At 38.6% G+C, this 26,181-nt stretch overlaps 2 protein-coding genes across 4 annotated transcripts in view; one reads left to right on the top strand and one right to left on the bottom strand.

Annotated features, from left to right (window-relative positions):
- NRDC (nardilysin convertase) overlaps positions 1-13,493 on the top strand; it is a 39,545-nt gene extending 26,052 nt beyond the window's left edge. Inside the window, exons 19-31 of the mRNA XM_070745899.1 lie at positions 2,274-2,325; positions 3,074-3,224; positions 3,327-3,454; positions 5,160-5,322; positions 6,081-6,112; positions 6,616-6,754; positions 7,861-7,908; positions 8,664-8,716; positions 10,164-10,247; positions 10,849-10,939; positions 11,498-11,614; positions 12,255-12,344; positions 12,770-13,493. Of these exons, the coding sequence (XP_070602000.1) occupies positions 2,274-2,325; positions 3,074-3,224; positions 3,327-3,454; positions 5,160-5,322; positions 6,081-6,112; positions 6,616-6,754; positions 7,861-7,908; positions 8,664-8,716; positions 10,164-10,247; positions 10,849-10,939; positions 11,498-11,614; positions 12,255-12,344; positions 12,770-12,964 (1,343 nt within the window). The 3' untranslated portion in view covers positions 12,965-13,493. The remainder of the gene's footprint in view (positions 1-2,273; positions 2,326-3,073; positions 3,225-3,326; positions 3,455-5,159; positions 5,323-6,080; positions 6,113-6,615; positions 6,755-7,860; positions 7,909-8,663; positions 8,717-10,163; positions 10,248-10,848; positions 10,940-11,497; positions 11,615-12,254; positions 12,345-12,769) is intronic.
- A 1,257-nt stretch (positions 13,494-14,750) lies between these two features.
- OSBPL9 (oxysterol binding protein like 9) overlaps positions 14,751-26,181 on the bottom strand; it is a 75,995-nt gene continuing 64,564 nt past the window's right edge. For all 3 annotated transcript variants that reach the window (XM_070745900.1, XM_070745901.1, XM_070745902.1), the window contains 9 exons: positions 25,453-25,627; positions 22,263-22,347; positions 21,897-22,007; positions 19,880-19,943; positions 19,651-19,791; positions 18,835-18,913; positions 17,166-17,257; positions 15,473-15,608; positions 14,751-15,390 (listed from right to left, as the gene is read on the bottom strand). In XM_070745900.1, coding sequence (XP_070602001.1) covers positions 15,316-15,390; positions 15,473-15,608; positions 17,166-17,257; positions 18,835-18,913; positions 19,651-19,791; positions 19,880-19,943; positions 21,897-22,007; positions 22,263-22,347; positions 25,453-25,627 — 958 coding nt within the window. In that variant the 3' untranslated portion in view covers positions 14,751-15,315. The remainder of the gene's footprint in view (positions 15,391-15,472; positions 15,609-17,165; positions 17,258-18,834; positions 18,914-19,650; positions 19,792-19,879; positions 19,944-21,896; positions 22,008-22,262; positions 22,348-25,452; positions 25,628-26,181) is intronic.

Raw genomic sequence — 26,181 nt, 5'->3', positions numbered from 1 at the left:
CATTTGGCAATTTTTGTTTTATTCCAGATAAATCTCTGGGCAATCTTGTCTGGCATTAAACCCATATCAGTGTTTCACTTTGCACATGTGTCACTTCTATTGAGTTGCACTATCAACCTTTCTGGGTTACAGCTTAGCCATTTCTAAAATGAAGATAACGCAATTCGAATGGTCATTTCTTCATTGTCTTTTGCTTTGAGATTCTTTCTTGACTCGAATAACTTTATCCTTTATGTTGCTACTAGAATGTCAAGCTCAGTATTTGATCACTGATTTGTGAACCACCATATAGATAGTCCTTGACTTATTTATTTTATTTATTTATTTGATTTTTTTTAATGCCCTCCCCCCTTCTTTTTAGACTCAGGGTGGCTTACAACATGTTAGCAATAGCACTTTTTAACAGAGCCTGCATATTGCCCCCACAATCCAGGTCCTCATTTTACCCACCTCTGAAAGATGAAAGGCTGAGCCGGTGATGAGATTTGAACCGCTGACCTGCAGATCTAGCAGTCAGCTTTAGTGGCCTGCAGTACTGCACTCTACCCACTGCGCCACCTCGGCTCTTAGAACCGTAGTTGACCCCCAAATTTCCATTGTTAAGCCAAGGCAGTTGTTAAATGAATTTTGCTTCATTTTGCAGCCTTTTTTTTGCCACAGGAATCATGCAATTATTAAGTGAATTGTGTGATTGTTGAGTAATTGGGCTTCCCCCCATTGACTTTGCTTGTCAGAAGCCAGCTGGGAAAATTACATGCTACAATGCTTGGGAAAGCCAGTTTTGTTTTCATGCCATTGTTTACATTGAATGGGCACTTAAAAAATGGTTGTAACTTGAGGACTACCTGTATACATATCCTTCTGTTTGCTAGACATGCTGCCTCGGTCTTTCTGTGGGATATAGAACTGTTTCCTCAACATTAAAACAAAAAACACTCCAGGATCTTTCTAAATGTCCACTCAGGATTCTTAATTTAGCTTTGTCAGAGTTCCCTGCCTCTTCTTTATTTTCTGCAGCTCCTACTCCCTGGGAAGGCTTTTTCATTCTATAATATCCAGTGGCCAGCGCCCTCTCACATTAAGGAAGGCCTGGGTGTTAAATGGTCTGGTTTATGGGCAATAATTTTCCATTATGAATGATATAGAATAGAATAGAATTCTATATTGGCCAAGTGCGATTGGACACACAAGGAATATGACTTTGGTGCATGTGCTGTCAGTGTACATAAAAGAAAAGATGCATTCATCAGGAATCATAAGGTACAACACTTAATGATGGTCATAGGTTATAAATACCTTGGTCTCTTCAGCCTTCAAAGATGGCGTTTAAGGGGTGACTTGATTGAAGTGTATAAAATCATGAATGGGATAGAAAATTATTTGCTCTATCACACAATACTAGGACAAGGGGGCACTCCCTAAAGCTCATAGGTAAGAAAGTGAGGACAAATCAAGGGAAATATTTCTTCACCCAGAGGGTTCTTGGTTTATGGAATTCACATCCAGAAGAGGTTGTGACTGCTGTCAGCCTTTATAGCTTCAAGGCAGGATTAAACAGATTCATGAATGCTAAGTGTATCGGTGGCTATTGAAACGGATGTCCATGTGCCGCCTCTATGTTCGTTGAGGCAGGCAGGATTCCCTTGAGTACTATTTGTTGGGGGTCAGGGGAAAGGGAGGATCTTGCCTTCTTTTTCTGCTCAAGATCCCCATGGATAATTGGTGGGCCGCTGTGTGACACAGAATGCTGGACTCGATGGGCTTTGGCCTGATTCAGCATGGCTCTTCTTATGTTCTTATGTAAATAAGCAATCAAATCACATTATGAAGCAGATGATATAAATCGTAAGGATACAAACAACAAAGTTAGAGTCATGCAGATTAGTGTGAAGAGATGGATGATAGGAATGACAAGAAGATTAATAGTAGTGCAAACTTTGTAAATAGTTTGACAGTGTTGAGAGAATTATTTGTTTAGCAGAGTGATGATGTTTGGGGAAAAACTGTTGTTGTGTCTAGTTGTTCTGGTGTGCAGTGCTCTATAGTGTCATTTTTTGAGGGTCGGAGTTGAAATGGTTTATGGCTGTAGACGTTAATATATAGCCTGTAGGACTGGAAAGACTGCTTCTTTAGAAAGGATAGTGAATCTAATCAACATTGATGTCAAGCTGCTCTTTTCATAAAGGAATCATAATCTAAGATCTAGAAGAAATACGTAGTCTTGATTAAAATTCTGCATGGTTTACCACTGATCATTATAACTTTTTTTCCAGCTTATATCCGTTTCCAGCTGATCTCACCACTGATCCAGCAATCTGCTGAGAAGTAAGATTTGATTTGTTTTACCATTTTGTTGTAAAAAAAACTTTAAATGAGTGATTGTTCTGAATTACAGAGCCTCTTTCTGCTGTTTGTGACTCAAATTGCTCTTTAAATATAGGCGATACAGTGATGCAAGCTATAAGATAGGTTGAACTTAGATTCAATCTCATCCTACTTTGATCCTCCTCATCAACCCCTTATATATTAAGTGCAGCTCCTGGATCCTTACAAATCTTTGAAATGTAAGAGATAGATTTGGAGTATGTGCTTATCTTTCTATTACTAGTAACTTCATGGGGGACAGCAAGTACTGAAAGTTTATAGTAGGAGCTGTCATGCTGTTATGCATTTTATAGCTAAACGAATATGTAGTAAAACAGCAATTGATGCAACATTGCAGTTAGTTATAACTTATTAAATTAAGAGACTCTTAACATGACATAAAATATTAACCTCTTTGCATTCAAGTAACAGGTGAGAATTAATTTATTATATTGAAAACAACTTCAGATCACAAAAAGCAAGCATTTTACTGGTTTTTAAACTTCAAATGTAACATTTCAAATGATGCCTATAACAAATGTTGACCATAATGGTTGATGCAGTCTATTCTCCTGCTTCTGAAAATATGTTGATATTTGCCAGCCTTTGCTGTTTTTGAAGGAATGTGTAATTCCCAAAAATTTCACAAAGAAACATTCTCAAACTCTTCTTACCTTTGCCTCCCGTTGTCTCAACTTAATGTGTTCAGTGTGGTGCTCTTCGATATTTTTGTGAACATCCTTTCACACAATCTTGCTGAACCTGCATATGAAGCTGATGTTGCTCAGTTGGAATATAAGCTGGTAGCCGGAGAACATGGATTGATCATTCGTGTGAAAGGCTTCAATCATAAGCTACCTGTAAGTATTGCTTTATTTCTATCCTTGAATTCTTTCTGAAAAAGTCCTTTTTAAAGAGGATCATAATGAATTGGTTTATTGTTGATGTTGTTGTTGTTGTAGTTGCTGTTTCAGCTCATCATTGACCACTTAGCTGATTTCAGTGTTACTCCAGAAGTTTTTCAGATGATAACTGAGCAGTTAAAGAAAACTTACTTCAACATCCTTATCAAGCCCGAAACTCTGGCCAAGTAAGTGTCTGCAGTATATGAGCCAGGATGATTTCAGTCATAGTGCTATGCATGCAGGTGGTTCCTTTGATTTTGGTTCATTGTCTAATCCATCTTTAAAGGTGTCTAATCAATGGAATTTCTAATTCATGGCTTCTGGCTTAGCAAAATAAATGTTGCTGAAATTGGGCAGCAAAAATGACATTTATCATTGAAAACTCATCCCAGATTTCACCCACTTAGAAATCCAGAAATTTTGGCGACATCCATTCCAATGAAATAGTTTGATACATTGTGTAACAATTGATAATAAGAACAAGGTATGGATGAAATATTGCATGTTCATAAGACAAGAGGATTGAGACTTGTAATACTTCTGAGAATAATTGGGAGGTGATCTCCATATAGATTACAGCAATAAGCTGCTTGAGTGCTTAATTTACCTTGAGTGACTGCTGTGTTGGTTTAGGAAACACCAGATAAGAAAAGACTCTTTCTTGTGCGAGATTTATTAAACTTTCCACTATATAAAAATTGTTACCTAAGACCAGAAGACTAAATTGCAGGGTATTTTATGAGCAGATGGTCTTTTATGAGATTACTTCGAAGTTTTCCAGTATTTCTCCTTACCCTTAATTTATAGAAATAGATTTGATCTCCCACTCCTTTATGCCCTATATGTTAGAGAATGATTTTCACATATTTAGTTATACTCAGTTGTGTAGGCAGGGAAGTGTCTGTAAAAGATAAATGCATGTTGAATTCAAATATATGTAATGTACACAATGTTTATGTAAAAAGTGGATACATTATACAAAAATACATTTTGTTCCCAGGGGGTTGGGGGGGAGGAAGAACCAAGTTTGGGTAAACGCAAATGCATTTACTTTTGGATCCAAATGTATGAGGGCTATCCGGAAAGTAAGGTTACAAGGACATAGCTCTTCTGGGGAATGTTCGTGGGGGAAGTTGATATTACTGTCGTGTAGCAGGAAGCCAGTGGAAGAGAACAAGCAGTGCCAGTGGTCAATAGATCTTCGACTGACGTTGTGAAGGTTGGAGATGAGCGTCCTCATTCTATTTTGTGCCAAGTGCGCATTGTAATACGCTATCTGAATGCTGAGGGCATGAAGGCTGCTGTGATGGGTGCCCAAGATTTGTGCGCAATGAGCGTCCAAGATTTTTTGCGCCAATTGCTGAATTTTGAATTTTTGGGCTGAAGGAGAATGGGTATGGCACCACTAAATTGATTGACGTTTGCTCTCTGGAGTATGGTGATAAGCCCAAATCTCATCTCCTGTCACTGTACAGTTGAGTAAAGCCTCGTCTTCAATCTCGAAACGGCCAAGAAATTCTTGGGTGGCACTGACTCTGTCAATTTTGTGCGCTTCAGTAAGCATCGTGGACACCCATCGCAGCAGCGTTTATGCCCTTAGCATTCAGGTAACGTATTACAGCGCGCACTTCGTACTTGGAGGGAACTGGAACAAGGACACACATCTCTAATCTTCATCACAACACTAGTCGATGACCTAATGACCACTGGCACTGCTCATTCTCTTCCGCTGGCTTCCCGCTACACAATAGTAATACCCACTTTCCCCGCGACAGCCACGTGCCTTGTAACTTTACTTTCTGGATAACCCGCGTAGCTTATAGGTGATGCTGTTAAAGCCAACATGCTATCAGTAAACATGTAATAATCAGTATTTCTCCTGTGACACAGAGATATACGTCTCTTAATCCTGGAACATTGTCGGTGGTCTATGACTGACAAATATGAGGCTCTTATGAAGGTCCTCTCAGTAGATTCTCTGCTGTTGTTTGTGAAGGCTTTCAAATCTCAGCTCTTTGTAGAGGGCCTTGTCCAGGGAAACTTCACAAGCTCCGTGAGTATTTGCATCTACAGTATAAACTATCTTGTCAACTTTGGTTTTCCTTGCTTAACCTTCGACCGTGACTTTATGACTTTCGATGTCAATTTGCTGCTTTAGTAACAATCCTTGGCAAACGAGAGCCCATTAACGAACTATTTTCAATATAAATCAAATAAGTAAATATGAGAATAGGGTGAGAAAAGCACTTTTCTGTGCAAGTAATGAAAAATAGTGGAACATAACACATCTAGTCCTAGGCACTGTATTAGCTGTTTCTGGTCTGTTTTACAACTGGGTCATATTTGTTTGTTTATTTGATTGATTGATTTTTTTAATGCCGCCCTTCTCCTTAGACTCAGCGAGGCTTACAACATGTTAGCAATAGCACTTTTTAATAGATCCAGCATATTGCCCCCACAATCCTGGTCCTCATTTTACCCACCTTAGAAAGATGGAAGGCTGAGTCAACCTTGAGCCGGTGATGAGATTTGAACCGCTGACCTGCAGATCTAGCAGTCAGCTTTAGTGGCCTGCAGTACTGCACTCTACCCACTGCGCCACCTCGGCTCTATTCCAAAGGCATTTATGTAAGGGTTTTTTCCCCCCAACCACGGAGATAATGTGATGTGGGCAGTGGACAGAGTTAGCCTTAAATATTGTATTCTAACCACTGTGCCGCCACACAGCTCCTATGTAGGTAATATAGTAATGCCCACTGTTACTGTTGTTTTATTTCTAATCACAATGTTAACATCTCTTTTTTCTTCCAGGAATCCAAAGAATTTTTGAATTATGTTATCGAGTAAGTATACTTATCTTCATATTGAGAATTATAAGTTTATAACAGCTGCCAACATCTGAGTCTGCGTGTTAGAAACTGGGGCTATAATTCAATTTAAATTAATATTTGAATTATAGTCAATTGATCAGTAACCTATGCATTCTAATTTGCACATACATAAAAAATAGTATTTCTGAAGCCATAATTATACTGTGTTTGATGAGCATTCTTCTCAAAATGGCCTTACCCAACTTCAGGGGTTTCTAGGCTGTACAAATCTTTAACCATTTTAGTTTACTTTTCTCTAACAGAAATTTGCTTTTCTTTAAAAGAAGTGAAAGGCACGTTGTAAGATAAGCTTATATTGTAACATTTTGAAAAGGGTGGTTTATTTAACTATTATATATTTCCCTCCTTTGCAGGTGTTTTCGTTGTTAGAATGTGTTTTTGCTCCTCTCTTAAACTGAATTAATAAGGTAAAAAGAGCAAGTGGCAACTGACATTAATTTTTCAACGCTTTCTAGGAAATTGCACTTCCTGCCTCAAGTGCATCCATGTCCAGTTCAGTTCCGAGTGATGGATTTACCATGTGCCCATCTATTGTGCAAAGTGAAGACACTTAATAAAGGGGATGGCAATTCAGAAGTGACAGTCTACTATCAGGTACTATGATGTAAAAAATGGGTGCATTAACTGTTTTGTGATACATTTGTTGCTTAGTGTGTTTCAGGCATCTCTTGAATTTAATTGTATACAGGTATTATTAGCTATAAATAAATGGGCTTTTTTTGATGAATGTTGTAATTTTTATAGGAGGTGGATTTGTGTTGTTTTTCTCTTTCTGCATTACTTCTCCTTCACCCTTCCAAGTTTCCCTGAATTAGCAGAGTTCCTCTGGTGTGCTATGCCATGTCATTTATTTAATTTTAGCTTATCATTGTCAATAAAACCCAAATTATAATTTATTCAATGTTGGCTTACAGCAATACATTCCCGTCTTGCTTGCAACAGAAATAACCTAACTTGGACATCTTTAAATTTGTTTGTTGTCAACTAATCATTTCCAATCATAAAAGTAGAGAAAAGTAGCCATAGAGAAAGTTAGGCTGATTTGTTTTCTGCAAAGTTCTTTTTCCTTCATGGAAATGTTCATTATTGAGATTTTCCCATCATAACTGATGTGATATACAGAGCAGAAAGTACCGTGGTCTTTTGTTCGGTGGCTTGAGGACCCCACATGCACACACATATACACATCTTTTTTAATACAAAAGGTATATATTTCTTATAAAGAAAGACATCAGTAATTCAATAGCTATTTCAAAAAGTTACACTTGGAAGAAATAATCACACAGTGAGATATCTGAAGTTTGGTATGGTACATATATTATTTCACAATTGCCAGCATATTTAGGAAAGTTGAAGTTTCAACCATACAAAACCTTTAATACAATTTCAATATTGCTAATTTTGGAATGTTTTAAGCAGTCTTCAATTTACAATGCAAGTAAAAGCTTTCAATTTTCTCCCTAATCCTTTCTTTTACTGTGTTAGACTATGGTGCCCATCCCCTCCAAATACTACTACCTCCACACTACATGCTCTTTAATTAGGTTCTTCAAACGATGGCTGGAAAGCCAGGATAGCATTTTATTAATGATTTGTTGAATACTGCAACATTCACTATCTTTTGAAAGGTTATTGTAATTGCAGAACAAAATTGAAAAACGGTGACTTTCTTCATTATTGCCTTTTTGTTTTATTTTCAGTCCGGAGCTAGGAATTTAAGAGAATATTCTCTCATGGAATTGCTTGTGGTAAGTTTGGATTGCTTAGTAAAAACAGAACTACATAAATCTTGATGATCAACTCAGAATAGTATCTGGTGCACATTGTACACCATAGAAGATCATATGGAGAATAAGGCTAATGATTAAAAAAAAATCTGGGAAGACATATAGTAAAAGGATTATTAGTATAAATACTACATGAGGTATAGAAATCACCCTGTGTTTTTGAAACCTCCATCCCCTACATAATCTGTATAAATATGTATAATATCCTGTGTATTGACTACATACAGAGTAAGTCACATATATATATATAATTGTTCCCTATAGCAAAGTAAAATTATATAACTGACCCACTATGTGCATAGTCCAATTATTAACTGAGATTCTGAAACTATCATAGTAATATTAATGCATAGTTGAGATACTCGAGAGTGGAAAGACAACTTAGAAACCAAAAAGCAATCATCAGGCGTGTTGTTATTTATTTATTGCAACAATGCAATTTTTAGGATGAAGTCAGCTTTTTACAGGGGGAATCACTGTAATTCTTAAAAGTATTGCATTCCTTTTCTTTCTTGTATCTGGGACGTGCAGCTTTCTCTGCCCACAATATTCTAGGTAGATTTAGCCTTTATTTATATCAGATATGGTTTAATCTCAATAAGCCTTTTAAAGTGATGTTTAGTTAATAAAAGCATGTTTTAAATTGCTTCCTTATTTTAAAAATGCCTTAAAGAAATATACCAGGTACATTGAATTTAAATACTGTTGAATTTCAGATGTATATGGAAGAGCCTTGTTTTGACTTTCTTCGAACCAAGCAAACCTTAGGGTAAGGTTCTATTTACTGCCGTATTGGAAGAGAGAAAAGCTGTATACCGAATTAATGTAGATGGAATTAGCCTATTTTGATTTATGCAAGATGATTTTTGGTGTTTTGCTTTTCTTCAGTTTGCCCAGTACTAGTTTCTACTAAGCCCATGAAGGTTCCACTAAGTCCTTGATGGCAAACCTATGGCACACGTGCCAAAGGTGGTATGAGGGCCCCTCTCTGCAGGCATGTGAGCCATCGCTCTGGTTTAGTGTGTGCCTCCTGCTGGCCAGCTGGTTTTTGGATCTCTGATGCGCATGCGTAGCAGTGGGGCACATGCAGGAGACCACACATGCATGCACGAGTTTTGTTCTTTAGAAAAAATTGCTCCCTCAAAATAAAAATTAAAAACCCCTTATCCACTAATTGTTAAAACAGCTTGCGGTTCCTGTGTAAAATAATTTTCAGTTGACAGATGTTTAGATACAATTCCAGGAGCTGTTGCGCACACAACCCCATGTGCTCCCCTACCACGCATGCACATTGAAGCCTCCAGATTTCCAGTAGGCCTGCTGGGCTGTTTTTCAGGAAAGCCTATGGAGGGTGAAAAACAGGCCCAACTGAAAATTCATTTCCAAACTTCCAAGAGGCCCGTTGGTCCATTTTTTGCCATCCAAAGGCTCCATGGGGCTTTCCTGATGCCTGGGGAAGGTAAAACAGCCTCCTCCCCAAAATCAGCTGGCCAGCATGCACATGCGCCCTGGAACTGACATAAGCCAACGCCTTGAGTGTCCTCAAAAACCTTTTGAGATAAGGCTCCACATGCGTGCCATAGATTCGCCATCATGGGCATTTATATCTCCGAGACCGCCTACTGCCGCACGAATCCCAGCGACCAATTAGGTCCCACAGAGTGGGCCTTCTCTGGGTCCCGTCAACTAAACAATGTCGGTTGGCGGGCCCCAGGGGAAGAGCCTTCTCTGTGGCGGCACCGACTCTCTGGAACCAACTCCCCCCAGAGATTAGAACTGCCCCTACTCTCCCTGCCTTCCGTAAACTCCTTAAAACCCACCTCTGCCGTCAGGCATGGGGGAACTGAAACACCTCCCCCGGGCATGTTTAATTTATGCATGGTATGTTTGTGTGTGCGTCTGTTAGTTTATGGGGTTCTTTTAAAGCTTGTATAAATTTTAAAGTTTTCTGATTATTCATGATTTGTTCCATTCTGTTGTGAGCCGCCCCGAGTCTTCGGAGAGGGGCGGCATACAAATCTAAATAAATAAATAAATAAATAAATAAATAAATAAATATTATACCATTATTTAAATGGAATCCAGAGCATGATACCATGGTCTTTCGAGACTGAAGGATGCCAATCCAATGCAATTTAAATTGAAGTAGCTAAGTTGTCAGCTTTCTTGCAGTTTAAGAGCAAATTTGTGTAATTTCTCTCTCTTTTCATTGTTAGATACAATGTCTATGCAACATGTAGGAATACATCTGGGATCCTTGGGTTCTCTGTTACTGTAGCCACACAGGCAACCAAATACAAGTAAGACATTTGAGAATTTCAGGTTTTTCTCTTAGCCTTGTAAACTCAACAGGTTTTTAGACTAGATATTTTATGAAAAATATCCTCAGGGTAAGAAGCGTTTGACTTTTTTCATGAATGTGTGCAGGGTTGCCTGAACTATGAGATGGGCAGCAGATAAATTTGATTGTGCATATGCATCTCACTGTCCAGCCGACTACAGTTTCATCACTATCATTGGCTATATATGAGGGTGTTAAAACAAATTTAACTCTTGAAAAATCAAATTAATGACCGAGTAACACAAAATAGCATGATTTAACCTAATGTAATTTCCGAGTGTCTGGGTGGTATAAATTACTATAAAGTGTAATGAGAACAGAGTCAATGATTTAGGCTTAAATTTTGAAAAATGTTTTGAAATATTGCAATGTTAGCAGAAGACCTCATCAGGGTACAAAATACCCTCCTGTTGTTCCTATTTGGCTTTCACTTGATTTGCCCTCCATGCAGTTTTAGTCAGTTTCACCTTGGTGTTTCTCATTACTTAAGGAAATTCAAGAACATGGAATTAAACTAAATGTATATTAGATAGAATACATATTTGTGATTTCTTTCTCAGTTCTGAAGTAGTGGATAAGAAGATAGAAGAATTTTTTCTGTGTTTTGAAGAAAAACTCAAAAATATGACTGAAGAGTCCTTCAAGACTCAGGTAATGACTATTACCTCTTCTTTTATTATTTTTCTTGAATTTTTTTCCAATAAACGCTTGATCAACAGTTTTGGTTGTCCACCAAAACAGTAAAGTAGTCTTTTCTGGTGCTTGTTCAAAGTTTAGGAAGTCCAGGGCAGTACTGGAGTTATGCTATTACAATCCTAGGGAACTCAAAGAAGAAATGAAAATTTATTATCCACCATTTAAATATACAGGAGCACTTTTATTTGATTAATTCAAAAGTATTATTACCAACTATTTATAGATTTTAAAATAGAATCTGAACTCAGTTATACTTAAACTGTAATTATAAAAGGCACTATAGTACTAACACTACCAGAAATCAGTTTCCCAACTTTTTGATTCCTATTTTTAATGAGGATTAACATTTCCAGAGATGTAGTAGAAACAAGATCTAGATTGTATAATTGGTCTCATACCATATAATTGATAAAAGTTCAGAGCATTAAAACACTACCTTTCAAAACAGTAGACAAATCTGTAATAGGGATGCTTTAATACTATTTTGAAAAAAAATTGATTTCTCTACACCAGGTGACAGCGCTCATTAAATTAAAAGAATGTGAAGATTCTCATCTTGGTGAAGAAGTGGATAGGAACTGGACAGAAGTAGTGACTCAGCAATATCTATTTGACAGACTAGTTCGGGAGGTAATTCTTAAAAATATTCCCTTGTGGGTCAGATTTAAAAATCTTTGTATGCTCTTTCCATATTTAGTTCTACCACTAGCACAAGAAGCCATTTGGTCTAATGGTTAGGGCACAAGGCTAGAAACCAGGAGACCATGATTTTAAATCCTGCCTTAACCATGAAAGCTGGCTTGTAAGGATTGATAATTATATTCTTCTATGCACCAAGAGTCCTCAAGTTACAATCACAATTGGGAACTTACATTACTAAGTGATGCGATTAAGTGAGCTGTGTCAAACCTTTTTTTTTTTTTGCCATGGTCTTTAAGCAAATCATGGGGTTATTAAGCAAATCCAGCTTCCCCACTGACTTTTGTTTATTGGAGGCTGGGTGGAAAGGCTGGGTGATGATCACGTGACCCTGGGGTGCTGCAGATGTATGTCGGTTGCCAAGCACCCAAATTCTGATCATATGACCATAGCAATGCTGCATCACTGTAAGCACCAGTTTTAAGTCACTTTTTTCAGCACTGTTGTAACTTTGGACAGCAACTAAACGAATGGTTTTAAGTCAAAGACTGCCTGTACCAATGGCTTACGTATAGGTCGATTTCTACATTATTTAAACATGCTAATTTTTTAAAAAATTATTCTGTTCTAGATTGATGCTCTAAAATCTCTTTCGCAGTCAGAATTAATTGACTGGTTTCAAATACACAGACACAAAGAAAGAAAAGTGCTCAGCGTACATGTGAGTATTTATGACAAATGTGTAAGTAGCTTATATTAAATTGGATGAATATCAAGGCTTAAGATACGATGCCTGTCTTGAGTTAGAGATGTAAAAATAACTCAAGGAGTCAACGTATCTAATTACTGCTAGTAACGCAAGATATAAAATAGTAATAATAGAAATAATATTAAATGTGCTCTTGCACTTAGAAAGAATATAAAATGTTTCTGCAGCATATCCTGGCTTTGAACATGGGGCTGGAAAATTGATCCTTCTGAAACATAATGTATTTAATCGAATTCAAATAAAACTATAATTTTTAAATTTAAGCATTAATCTGTTGCTTACTCAGGCATAAAGCAATGTTTTAGCCCTTTCTGCCGTAATAGAAACTATACACCTGCTGCAGGATTTATCACCTATTTTGTGTTTTGAAATTACAGGTGGTTGGATATGGTGTACATGAAGGTGATGCAGACGTTCCATCTGTTTCAAATATGCACAGCGCTTCAAGCAACGAAATACCTCAACTAACTTTCTTGGACCCTTCTTCTTTGACTGACATCACTTGCATTAAGAACATCAAAGTGTATACATCAGCTCTCAATGTTCTCCCATACCATAAGATATTAAAATAACTCATCTCGGGCTGCCATAATGTGTAGTACAAGTTAAATACTCTGGAGGTATACTTTCCTTCTAAGACTTCTATTTACCAGGCTTTATGGAAAATAGTTGACAAATTAATGTACACATTTCAAGCGTGTCTTTTAACCAGCAAAGCATACATAAGAGCAAGCATTTTTTTGGTGAAAATATATATCACAATGGATGTATAGAAAAACAGTCTTATTCATAAAAGTAAATGGGTCCCCCATTGGCAATTATTATTCTGGGTTCTTTCTGTCTGGAATGCTGCTGCTTCTTCCATAACAGCTATGGGTAAAAAGACTAAAGACTCTCTCAGAAGTAAAATACTACCTACTATCCAGAAAATGCTATTAGATTACTTAAAACTGAATGTGCCTATATTGCAACAATTTAGAGAAAACAATATTTCTGGCTTCAAACAAAAAAAATATTAAGAATATACCTAGGAATCATCATCAAATAGTTCAGGATGAGTGGTCTTAAAATAACGTGTGCAATAAATTATTGAAATCTTAATTTCTTGGTTTTTTGTGAGATTGTTAAGGTAAAATCATTTGAGGACTATGTTGATTAGTTCTTTTTAAGGTGAGTTTCCTCCTTAAAGAAGAAAAAGAAAAGACTGGGATTAAGTTTTTATAATCCTATAAAAACAAAACTGGAAAATAGTTGAATGTACCATTGCACCTCAAATGCATTCTTTAAATGCATATTTTAAGGCAGAAATCATTTACCTACATTGGTTTTAAGTTTCAAGAACTTAAAAAATTGAAATAGGGAGAATATAAACTATTCTGCCAGTACTGCAGTCTTAGTCTTTTGCTTTTGGAACAAGGGGGAAAGAGGGAGGAAAAAATGGTAAATCTGGACATGTTAATCGATTCTACACAAACAAATTATACAGTAGTAGTAGAATAATATTAAATATTCTGGGATGTTACATATAAATTAAAAGCATACAAGTATATAACTTTCTCAGTTAAACAAACTCAAATGTTAGACAACTTCTCTCTTGACAGGTTTATGGCCCATGCTCTTAATCTACAGAAGCGAAGCTACATGTGGTTCACCAACTATTTAAGTAGTGCAACTCCAGATATCACTGGCAGTAATGGTTAAGGTTTGGGTATGCAGGAAGTTTGGAAGCTGGAATTCAGTAACATCTAGAAGGCCAAATTACAAACTAATTTTCGGGGGGCGGGGGTGGTGTTAGGGAGTAAAACTGATCACCTATGCCTGGTGCTAATCAAAATAATGTAAGGATTAAGGCAGCCTTAATACAGAATATAAAAACTGTCCATCAATGGTTAAGTTTATCTGAATTCTCCAGAAAACACATATAACAGGAAAGAGCTTTTCACTATTTAATCAGAACGGCTCCTAAAATAGAACGGGCATTTTAATTGAAGGATCTTTTTTTTATTTTTAAATTTTTAGCTAAACTGGGTTATCATGGGCCTGAGGAAAAATAGACCAATAAAGTCAGACCATGGAGATTAAAGCTATCACCAGCATCTGAATAAAATAGAACAGATCTCAATGTTATCACTTCTTGGTGTCCGGACACAAGTCCTTAAGAATAAACAGATGTGCAGTAAATAGTAGCAACAAGTCACTTAAGTCTTCATTATTATGGATATAAATTAGTATATGATACGGGCAATTGAATTTTCCAAATTAACATCTTTGCTGAACAGGATTGACTTGTCCCAAACGTATTTATAGCAATGTATTTTAGACTTCAAATAATTTCCTCTAAAATAAAACAATGCATACTTTTGAAAATCCATTTTATGAAGCATTATAGATGCATCTGCAAGAATCAAATGGTAATCTATAATTACATTCTGTTTCTAAAAATTCAAGGAGTTTTTTGGGGGGGAGACAAATGCCAGGTTTTTTTTTATTACTACCATTATTATTATTTGTTAAATGCAATCTTGAGTTTTCTAAACCGGCAAAAGAAGTCCTCGTATTTACATAGAAATTAACAAGTTCTAAATAAGTAAAGCCATGTGGATGTATGGTGTAAATGCCAGAATCCTATGTATGAGGCACATGCCTCTTTGCACCTTTTACAGCAATGCTTAGTATGTACGCCTAGCTTGAGCCTTGGTTTTATTCTCCTAGAAGCATAGGAGATCAGGCAGGAAAGGCTAATATAAATTACTGCTACACAGTCAGGGCTCTTCCTGTTTTAATTGTTCACTGCATGAGAAAGTCCAGTATCCCTGAGATAGGAACTGTAACTGAAGGAGACAGGCTCTCCAAAAGAAGAGTCCTTTGAACATTACAATTAGTGCCACTAAGCCAAGGCTTGAACTTCACAGGCTTGGCCTGCTTAATATTTACTGGCAGCAAGTCTCTTGAGTAGTGGCTCATCATAAACCCAGTATTCTCCATCTTCATGGAACAGCTGTAAAAGAAAAGTACTCATTAACAATGTCATAGGAGCAAAAGGATTTAACACAGGAAATGATTTCTGGGTGTAAACTTACCCTTGTTTCCCATGGAATCTCTTTCTCTTTCCTGGCTTTGGCTTCAGCTCTTTGTCTTTCCTCAAGCCTATGCTTAGCTTCAGTGGCTGCATCTATGTCTCTGATCTTTAAATTATAGGTTACGTCTTTCCATAGGCTTAAAAAAAAGAGAGAGAAAAATATTCCAGTTGCAAGTTGCATAATTTAATAATCTAGAAAGACACGTTTGGAAAGAATGAAACCATCACGTTTGTTCCCAAATTCTACATGGGATTAAGCCTGCTCAAATTGATTTGAAACTATAAAACGTTACTGCTGGTACACTACTGTGGTTAGATCATTCTTGATCTGAATGAGGTTTGTCACTAACGTACACATCCTTGGGTCCAATTAAAATGGTGTGAAGTTGGGTTATGAAACCTGATGGATTTCTAAAAACACCTGGTAGATGTCCTAATTATTTGTCAGGCAGTTTTCATCAAATATATGCTTGAACTCTAAAATACAGAAGTGACCAGAAAATGTGATGAGATGGTCACCCTGGCTGACCACTTTCTGCTCACTAATCTGAGTTGCTCTCTATTTTACTGCGGAGACCCAGATGAAGTGGCAGAAAACAAAACCTGGAATGTCGATAGAGGAAGCCTAGAAATGAACTTGACATATAAGGGCTTGTGTTTGAGTCTACGGAGAGGGGCGGCATACAAATCTAATAAATAAACAAACAAGCAAACAAATAAATAAATAAAATATACCACAGGGGTGGCAAAGAATTCCTAATCCTCCTTCCTTATTGCAGTAATGACGTCTGCCCTAGTGGGTCATATTTAAGGTGATTTACATCTTTTGGGGATGTAAGATTCAAAAACAGCTTCTAGAGACTACTGTGATATGTTTGTGAAACACTTTGTTGATAAAATTGTTCAAATTCACCCAGGTCCTAATTCAGTATAGTTTAAGAGGTAAGATGAGACCTGTGACTTTTCGTGGCTTATCAGTTCTGCGAAAGTGGAATTGGGTGATATGCACAGTATGAGCTCTTCTAGCTGTATATTAGTTCTAGAAGATGGAGGGTAGGGGTGTATAGGTAGCCTTTGACTTATAACCACACTGGGGCCAGAATTTATGCTGATAAGCTAGGCAGGTAAGTGAGTTGCACATGATTTTACTTCTTTGCCATGTTGGCTAAGTGGTCAAATCCAGCTTCTTAGTTGGGGTGCTTAGTTGAAAGCTGGCTGGGAAGGTTGCAAATGGTGATCACATGACCTCAGAATGCTGTAACTGTTGTAAATACATGCCAGTTACCAAGCACCCAAATATTGTCATGTGACCATGGGAATGCTGCCACAGTCAAGTCACGTTTTTCGCTGCCACAACAATAGTTAAATAAATAGTTGTAAGTTGAGGAATACTTGTAATGCATTATTCAGAATGTGGGTCACATTAAAGGAGGTAGAAAGCTAGATTTACATAATTTTTGCCCAAACCGCATTGTTATAATTGAACAAAACATTTCAATTTACTTTTAGGTTTTCACATATGCATTTGAACTACTGATAATCCATTTGAAATAGGCAGTATCCAGAATACTATAACAAATCATCTTATCCCCGTTCATTAACATTGCATATGTTTAAGTAAAACACTACTTGAGTTTGAAAATATTTTTGAAGCTGTTATTGTAGCAAACCAAGAAAAGTATATTAACACTGACCAGCGGGATTCATACTCTTCTTGATCTTCTAGTTTTCTTACTTTCTTCTTAATGGTAGGCATTTTCTTGGTATCGATAAAGACTACATTTTCCTAAAGAAAGAAAATCTCTATTAGGTTTTTACATTATTCAACTTAAATCTGTTTTTCATTAGGACATTTTTCAGTATTTCTCATATCTATATTTTTTTATACAGAGACAAAACAGAATGCAATCCAATATCTGCAATCCAATATTTTTATTTCATAAAAAATGTTAGCCATAAAACAGGTATCTGTATCTTGAAAATTGCTTTAATCTTGCAATCCCTTATATAGCTAGTCCTTGGTTAACAAGTGCTTGTTCGGTGACTGTTTAAGGTTACATTGTGCTGAACAAATGGTACAAGCAGTCCTTTGAAATCTAGCTGTCCCACCACCCCTGTGGCCACAATTGTGATCCAGGCACTTGGCGGTCCAAAATCTGTGCTTAGCAACAGTTGCAGATCCACAATCCCATGATAGCTGGACACAATTTCCGGACACAATTCAAAGTGTTGGTTATGACCTATAATGTCCTACATGGCATAAGACCAGATTATGTCCGAGACCGCCTTCTGCCGCACGAATCCCAGCATCCAGTGAGGTCCCACAGAGTTGGTCTCCTCAGGGTCCTGTCAACCAAACAATGCCGATTGGCAGGACCTAGGGGAAGAGCTTTCTGGAATCAGCTCCCCCCGGAAATTCGCACTGCCCCCACCCTCCTTGCCTTCTGAAAGAGTTTAAAAACTCATCTTTGTCGCCAGGCCTGGAGCATAGTTCCCTCTAAGCTGAGCAGTGAGCAATCGCTCACTTAAAAATCATCATCAACTCAAGAGTTTTCCAAACCTGCCCAGAAGCCGAGAGGGAAAGAGTGAGAGGGAAGGAGAGAGAGAGGAAGAGAGAGAAACAGATAGAAAAAGGAGAGGAAGGAAAAGAGAAAGAAAAAGAATGGGAGTAAGGAAGAGAGAAAGAAAATCAAAATCTAGTTTGAAACTAGCTCAACTATTTAAGTGGTATTTTGATATTGATAGAGTTGCCCTATTATGAGCTCACGGTTATAGACGCACAGGACAGTATTTTATTTTGAAATTCTCTGAGGCAAAACAGGGTGGGTTTTTTATTTGTTTGTTTGTTTATTTATTTATTAATTATTTCTGTGCCGCCCAGTCCCGAAGGGACTGCCGCTCAGACACTATACTTTTCCGCCCACCCCCCAAAAAATTAGAGGGAACACTGGCCTGGAGTAATTAGATCTTCCCCCTGACCAATTAATGTTTTCTGAATTGTGACTGGAAACTGATCGGCAACCAATGCAGACTGCAGAGTGTTGGTGTAACATGGGCATACTTAGGGAAGCCCATGATTGCTGTCGCAGCTGCATTCTGCACGATCTGAAGTTTCCAAACACTTTTCAAAGGTAGCCCCATGTAGAGAACGTTACAGTAGTCAAACCTCGAGGTGATAGGGCATGAGTGACTGTGAGCAATGTGGTAGTAAAAATTTTGGTAGCCCTTCACTGAGCAGAAGAATTAATTAATGACATCCTTGGAATGAATCAAACTTTTTAAATATGGAATACAAAAGATAAAATGCAACAAAACAGTTTAATCTGTGACTTAGCCAAACATTCAAAAATCAAGATAGCTTACCCCTGTTGCATATTTTGCATACATGACACCGTTCCATTCTCCTTCAATTGAGCAGATGGATTTTTTATCATTAGGTGAACTAAAAAACAGAAGGAAGGATTAAAATCAGGGGCCACTCCCTTGTCAATTTAGTTCAATGCTTAGCTCAGCATGGCACATCAGAACTTCTTCAAGCCAAGCTTGACTCCTGTTGATATCACTGACATAACCCTATAAATTTCTGGGAGGTTTTTTAATGTATCCTACAGTAGTAGTACTGCCTAATATTCTCTCATTTCAATATTAACCACTCCAGCCCTACTAAGTGTCCAAACTCAGAAAAGTTCAGAAAAAGTTTGGTTAGGTGCTGCTACCTGCTGAGTGGATCTGTCAAAATCCTTAAAACTGCTTTCCCTAAACTGGTCCCCTGCAGTTGAATGAATGAATATGGCTGTACTGTACCGTACAATACAGTAAAATCATGAAATTGCGTCTCACTTATTTTGACCATGTCATTTGGGGGAATTCACTGTTTGAAAGAGTTAGCAGTAAAAAGAAACCAGGCTCTAAAAAAACGGTGACTGGACATTGTCAAAGTTGACATGATGCAGAGCATACAAAAATTGAAGGAATAATGTAAGATCAAAAGATGCGGAAAGATTGGTCACAGAATCATCAAGGGTCGGAATTGATTGAATGGATAACATCATCATCATCGTCATCATGGCTGTGCTAATGCATTTTGAGGGCACTAGATTATGGAATATTAACATTATTATTTTTTATATTGGAACTTTGAAATGAGTGTGATTTTTAAAATCCATCCATTTTACTTACAATATTTCTGCTGTTACTTTGTGCTTCTTCCCTCCATAGAAAGGTTTTGTATGGAATATTATGTTAGTATTATAGCCTGTTTTAGAACAGCTAATGTTGCACTCTCCTCCCAGTTCTATCCATGGCACTGTGAGAATAGACCTGTCAAAAAAACCAATTCAGATTTTTCAACAGATAGGAAGACAAACATTTATCACTTATAAAATCACTGAAAACTAGAATTACTTGCCTTGCATAGCCATTGGGGAATGTTAAAATGTAATGTTCATCATAATCTAAGCATGATACACACCCTGTAAAAAAAAATCAGTATGGGATTATACTTTTTTTTAATAGAGAGAAAGGAAAACATCAAATATTAAAATAAGGTGAATTTAACCCTGTCAGGTTATGTTTCTGCAGACCAATCATTCCCCCATCCCATTACCAAAAGCAGAATGGCTATATTTAGTCCGAAAACATATATTTTTATTTCACTTACACACACACGCACAAGCAAAAATTAGCCTTGCCTTTTCAATAATGATGATCTCATGCCCCCTACCCACCCCATAGGTCATTAAAAAAAGAGCAGCCATGGCTGCCATCCCTGGACTAGAGCAATGACCAACAAATTGCTACTTTGGAAATCCTAGTTGAAAGTGATTTTTAACAGCAAAACAGTAGCATAAGAATTAGAAAAAAGTTAACTTTTGATTTTATTGCTTTTCATGTTTAAGTGAAGAACCATAGTATTTTTCTTCAAAATGAAGTCCTTTTAACTTAAAATTATATTTGCAGAGCCTTTCAATAAAGGCCAACAAAATGAAGTTAATAAAAATCAAGTTATCCATTATTTTTCTCAGTATTATCATCCAAGCTACAAATAATTATTACAATTGATTGAAAGTTTTCAGCAGAATTTTAAGCAAGCAGGGAATGAGCAATATGCTGGTACATATTACTTTGATGACTCCCAGTGGCTTGAGCTTGATTATAATGAGCAAGTCAGAAACTTCTTATTCTGAAAGAAAATACTAAAATGGACATACCTGACCACTGACAAATAACTGCATCAGTTAGCAGTCACTGATAATGAGCAAAGCAATGTGAATTCTGATTTATCTTTTTATAGGAGCCACTGCAAGAGAATACTGAACTATTTGCTCACGATTAATGTCAGATAAGCAGTGTCAGTAGTTCTCATTGCTCATTAAGGTAAGGATCAACCATGACAATCTAATATGTGACAGCAAACTATAGGTCTCCAAATACTACTGGACTGCAACTCTCATCACTGTCAAGACTGGGTAAGCTTGATTAAGTTTATTTGTAATGGAAAAACCAACTAGTGCCTGTTCCTGGATTGGATTACACAACCGACCTTTTCTTGCATTAGCACAGAAAGACAGAAAATAGCAACAAGTTACTGTTCTGTTTGGGCCCGGCACCGGTCAAAAATAAAGAGACACACACGCTATTCCAATTTGGATCATAAGCAAAATCTATTGTTAAAGCAAATCATGCAATCCACTTGTTATTTCTAAGGAATTTCATGCTGGCAGCTTCTCTCTAACAAGCTGTAGATAAGAAAACCCAGGCTGCGAGCCAGAGAGCTATAAATCTAAGTCCTTGAAGTTCTTCTGGCAGCTTGGACAAAACTTATTGTTCAGCAAAAAAGTGCAAAGGATCACACAGCATGTTGGGAAAGGATTGGAACTCAGAAAATCCTCTCAACTCCGATTCTCTAGCAGCCACGCCCACTTTCCCTTAGAAAGTCCTATATACTGGCAAGGTGTGGCCAAGTGTCCCATAGATCTATTAATGCCAAGAACCCCTTCTTTTCAGATATTCCTGTCTAGACCACATTCTCCTGACTCTTGCCTCAAATGGGTCCTCCTCCTCTAATTCCCCATCATCTCTGGTGGTTCCTCAGTCTCCAATTCCCCTTGACTCTCACTCTCAGATTCAGATGGCAAGAACAATGGTCTGCGATGCCAGTACCCATCCATCTCCTGGTCCTCGAAATCCGTGACCAGCTGAGCTGGAGGTGGACCACTCACAACAGTTACAATCCATGCAAATCACAAAAATTGCTCTAACAATTACCAAAAAGCTCAGAATTAGTAGTTTAGAAGTATTGATACCAGCAGTCAGAGGCTATCTCTATTAGGGAAAAATAAATATATACATGTTTTGTCAAAAATATTTTATAATTATAGAATTAAAACTCAGGTTTAAGTAAAATTTAGATAAGATAAACATACCCTGGCCTATATTATGAACACCTATAGACATTCCCAAGAACTTTGATTTGGTCCAGATGTGAGCATTGAACTGAATTTTCTTCCTGGAACATTCTGCATAAAATGCTGAAACTTAAAAGGACAAATAAATATGGTAAACTAGAGTGCAGGAAATAAGCACGAAACACATATATGCTTTCTCAGTAAGAAATCTGGAGAGAAAAAGTGGCTAAAGTTTCAAAATGCAACAATAGTTTTTTAAATAATTTAAAAACAAGATGATTATTATTATTATTATTATTATTATTATTATTATTATTATTATTATTATTATTATTATTTAGATTTGTATGCCGCCCCTCTCCAAAGACTCCGAAGATAACTTACTTGGAGGGTGATGGGAAACTTGTTCTGCTACAAATGTCACATTATTTGGGGAAACCCATGGAACAGGTCCATCTGCAATTGTCTCCTGCAAAACAGATTGCAAACTATGCATGATTTCTTTTTGTACACAAAATATTTAGAAATATTCTAGATCTGAAGTTACATTTAAAAAATAGGGGGGTAAATTGTGTTAATAACCAAGTTACTAAAAACTCCAAGTATCTAAACAATTGCCTTTAAGAAAAATGGAAAGGATGCTTGGGTTAATGTAATACCTGTCCTTTAAAGCAGAAATGCTACATTAGTATGATTTTTGAAAATTAATATATAAACAACACTTCAGTGTACTTTAATTATTATTATTATTATTATTATTATTATTATTATTATTATTATTATTATTATTTATTAGATTTGTATGCCGCCCCTCTCCGCAGACTCGGGGCGGCTCACAAGTGACAAAAACAATATATATTGACAAATCTATTAATTAAAATCGAAAATAACAATTACACATTTAAAAATCTAAAAGCAAGGAACCCCAATATAAAAAACATACATACAGTCATATCATGCACTAGAGCTACATAGGCAGGGGGAGATGTCTCAGTTCCCCCACGCTTGTCGACAGAGGTGGGTTTTAAGGAGTTTACAAAAGGCAAGGAAGGTGGGGGCAATTCTAATCTCCGGGGGGAGTTGGTTCCAGAGGGCCAGGGCCGCCACAGAGAAGGCTCTTCCCCTGGGCCCTGCCAAACAACATTGTTTTGTTGACGGGACCCCAAGAAGGCCCACTCTGTGGGACCTAACCGGTCTCTGGGATTCGTGCGGCAGAAGGCGGTCTCGTAGATGCCCTGGTCCAGCAGTGCCATGAAGGGCTTTATAGGTGATAACCAACACTTTGAATTGTGACCGGAAACTGAACGGCAACCAATGCAGACTGCGGAGTGTTGGTGTAACATGGGCATACTTAGGAAAGCCCATGATTGCTCTCGCAGCTGCATTCTGCACGATCTGAAGTTTCTGAACACTTTTCAAAGGTAGCCCCATGTAGAGAGCATTACAGTAGTCGAACCTCGAGGTGATGAGGGCATGAGTGACTGTGAGCAGTGACTCCCGGTCCAGATAGGGCCGCAACTGGTGCACCAGGCGAACCTGGGCAAACGCCCCCCTCGCCACAGCTGAAAGATGTTTCTCTGTCAGCTGTGGATCGAGGAGGACGCCCATGTTGCGGACCCTCTCTGAGGGGGTCAGTAATGCCCCCCCCCGAGGGTAATGGACAGACAGATGGAATTGTCCTTGGGAGGCAAAACCCACAGCCACTCCGTCTTATCAGGGTTGAGTTTGAGTCTGTTGACACCCATTCAGACCCTAACAGCCTCCAGGCACCGGCACATCACTTCCACTGCTTCGTTAACTGGACATGGGGTGGAGATGTACAACTGGGTATTATCAGAATACTGATGATACCTCACCCCATGCTCTTGAATGATCTCACCCAGCGGTTTCATGTAGATATTAAATAGTAGCTGGGAGAGGACCGACCCCTGAGGCACCCCACAAGGGAGAGACCTAAAGGTCGACCTCTGACCCCCCACTAACACCAACTGTGACCAACTGGAGAGGTAGGAGGAGAACCACTGCAAGACAGTGCCTCTCACCACCAACCCCTCCAGCCGGCGCAGAAGGACACCATGGTCGATGGTATTGAAAGCAGCTGAGAGGTCAAGAAGCACCAGGACAGAGGATAAACCCCTGTCCCGGGCCCGCCAGAGATCATCCATCAACGTGACCAAAGCAGTTTCCATGCTGCAACCAGGCCTGAAACCCGACTGCTGAGGGCCTAGCATAATAAAACAATATTAGCATAATAAAGTTTGAGGGTATGGCAACTTCAAACATTTCTATGCACTCCTTGAAGAAAAAGTTCAATGTGATAATCAGTAATCCAAACAATAGCTATGAAAAAAATATGAGAAGACAAATGGCATAAAACATATAATGGTTTGATGTGAAACCTACAAATCCATATTTAAAGTTGAATGGCTTATACAGTGATCCCCCGGTTATTGCGTCCCCGACCATTGCGAACAGGGTAATTCGCGATTTTTCAACCCGGAAGTCAAAACACCATCTGCGCATGCGTGCCCTTTTTTCTATGGGCACGCATGCGTAGATGGCGCCCGGCAGATCAGCTGCTGGGCGGCTTCCCTGGGTCTTCCCCCTCTTGCTGGCGGGAGGGCGAGCAGCGGGCATCAGCAAGGAGTTTCCCCACCGCCCACGCAAACTCCTCGCTGCCGCCCGCCCTTCGCCCGCCCACACCGTTCATTCTCGCCGCTTTGGAGCTGAGTCCTGAAGCGAATTCGCTTCAGGACTCAGCTCGAAAGCGGCCAGAGCGAGCGCGGACAAGCCGTTCGCTGGCGCTAGCTGTCGCCGCTTTGGAGCTGAGTCCTGAAGCGAATTCGCTTCAGGACTCAGCTCGAAAGCGGCCAGAGCGAGCGCGGACAAGCCGTTCGCTGGCGCTAGCTCTCGCCTGCCTGCCCGCTAGCGAGGAGCCGCCTGCCTGCCCGCTAGCGAGGAGCCGAAGATTGGGGGCGGCGCGGCTGTTTTAAAACGTCGCCACCGGCATGGGGGGCTTGCCAGCACCCCCGGACCCCCAACCCGGGTTTGGGGGGCTGCTAGGAACCCCCCCATGCCGGCGGCGACGTTTTAAAACAGCCGCGCCGCCCCCAATCTTCGGCTCCTCGCTAGCGCTGCGGAAGTTAAAAACACCATCTGCACATGCGCAGATGGTGTTTTTACTTCCGCAGCGCTACTTCGCGAAAACCCGCTCGTTGCGGGGGGTACTGGAACGGAACCCTCGCAACGAGCGGGGGATCACTGTATACCCAATTTTTTTTCTCACTTCAAATATAATTTAAATTAGGGAATTATTGAGAGGTGATTGGAAAAAAAGATTTTAAAAAACCACTAAATGTAGGAAATGTGTTTACAAAATACAATTCATAGGTTACATTCTATAACAATGTATTATTTCAATGCCAAGTGGTTTCTCTCATCATGGCTATCAGTTACCTTTTGTAATTTGTTTTCTGGCAGCTAAATTGTTCAACTATGACTATGATACAAAGACTTCTATTTTCCATGGCTTCTGGCTGAAAGTGTCATGCAAATATATAGCTATTTTACTAACCGTATTTTCTTCTTGTTCAGCGTTTGGCAGTATCCAGTGGCATCGGAAGGTTTCTCCCAAGATGGGATTGTAAGGTTTTTTTGCAACAGATCCTTTCCTTCCTGCATGGAAAGCTGAGAGGTACCATTTTACCACTTGAATCATACGATCTTTTGGATCTTTGTAGTCACTAATGCTAAAAAAAACACACACAAAATTGATCTTACTTTGAAATTAAATATAAATATTTCCTCAAGATTTTTAATTCCAAATGGAAAAATGTTTCTATGGTTACCAGAAAGGCAAATTGCTTTATAATACAGTGGTACCTCTACTTACAAACTTAATTCGTTCCGTGACCGGGTTCTTAAGTAGAAAAGTTTGTAAGAAGAAGCAATTTTTCCCATACAATCAACGTAAAAGCAAATAATGTGTGTGATTGGGGAAACCACAGGGAAAGTGGAGGCCCTGTTTCCTCCCAGGAGATTTCTAGAGAGGCCCCATGGAGACTTCTCCCTGCCTTTTCCAGCCCTGTTTCCTCCCAGGAGATTCCTAGAGAGGTCCCACAGAGGCTTCTCCCTGCCTTTTCCGGTTATAGTTTCGGAGGCTTGGGTGGAAAATGGTTCGTGAGAAGAGGCATAAAAATCTTGAACACCCGGTTCGTATCTAGAAAAGTTCGTAAATAGGCGTTCGTAGGTAGAAGTACCACTGTATATACATTTATACAATACAGTGATCCCCCGGGTATCG

This window comes from Erythrolamprus reginae, chromosome 3 (assembly GCF_031021105.1).
Source record: "Erythrolamprus reginae isolate rEryReg1 chromosome 3, rEryReg1.hap1, whole genome shotgun sequence".
Taxonomy (NCBI): domain Eukaryota; kingdom Metazoa; phylum Chordata; class Lepidosauria; order Squamata; family Dipsadidae; genus Erythrolamprus; species Erythrolamprus reginae.
This window is presented reverse-complemented; position numbering and strand designations above follow the sequence as displayed.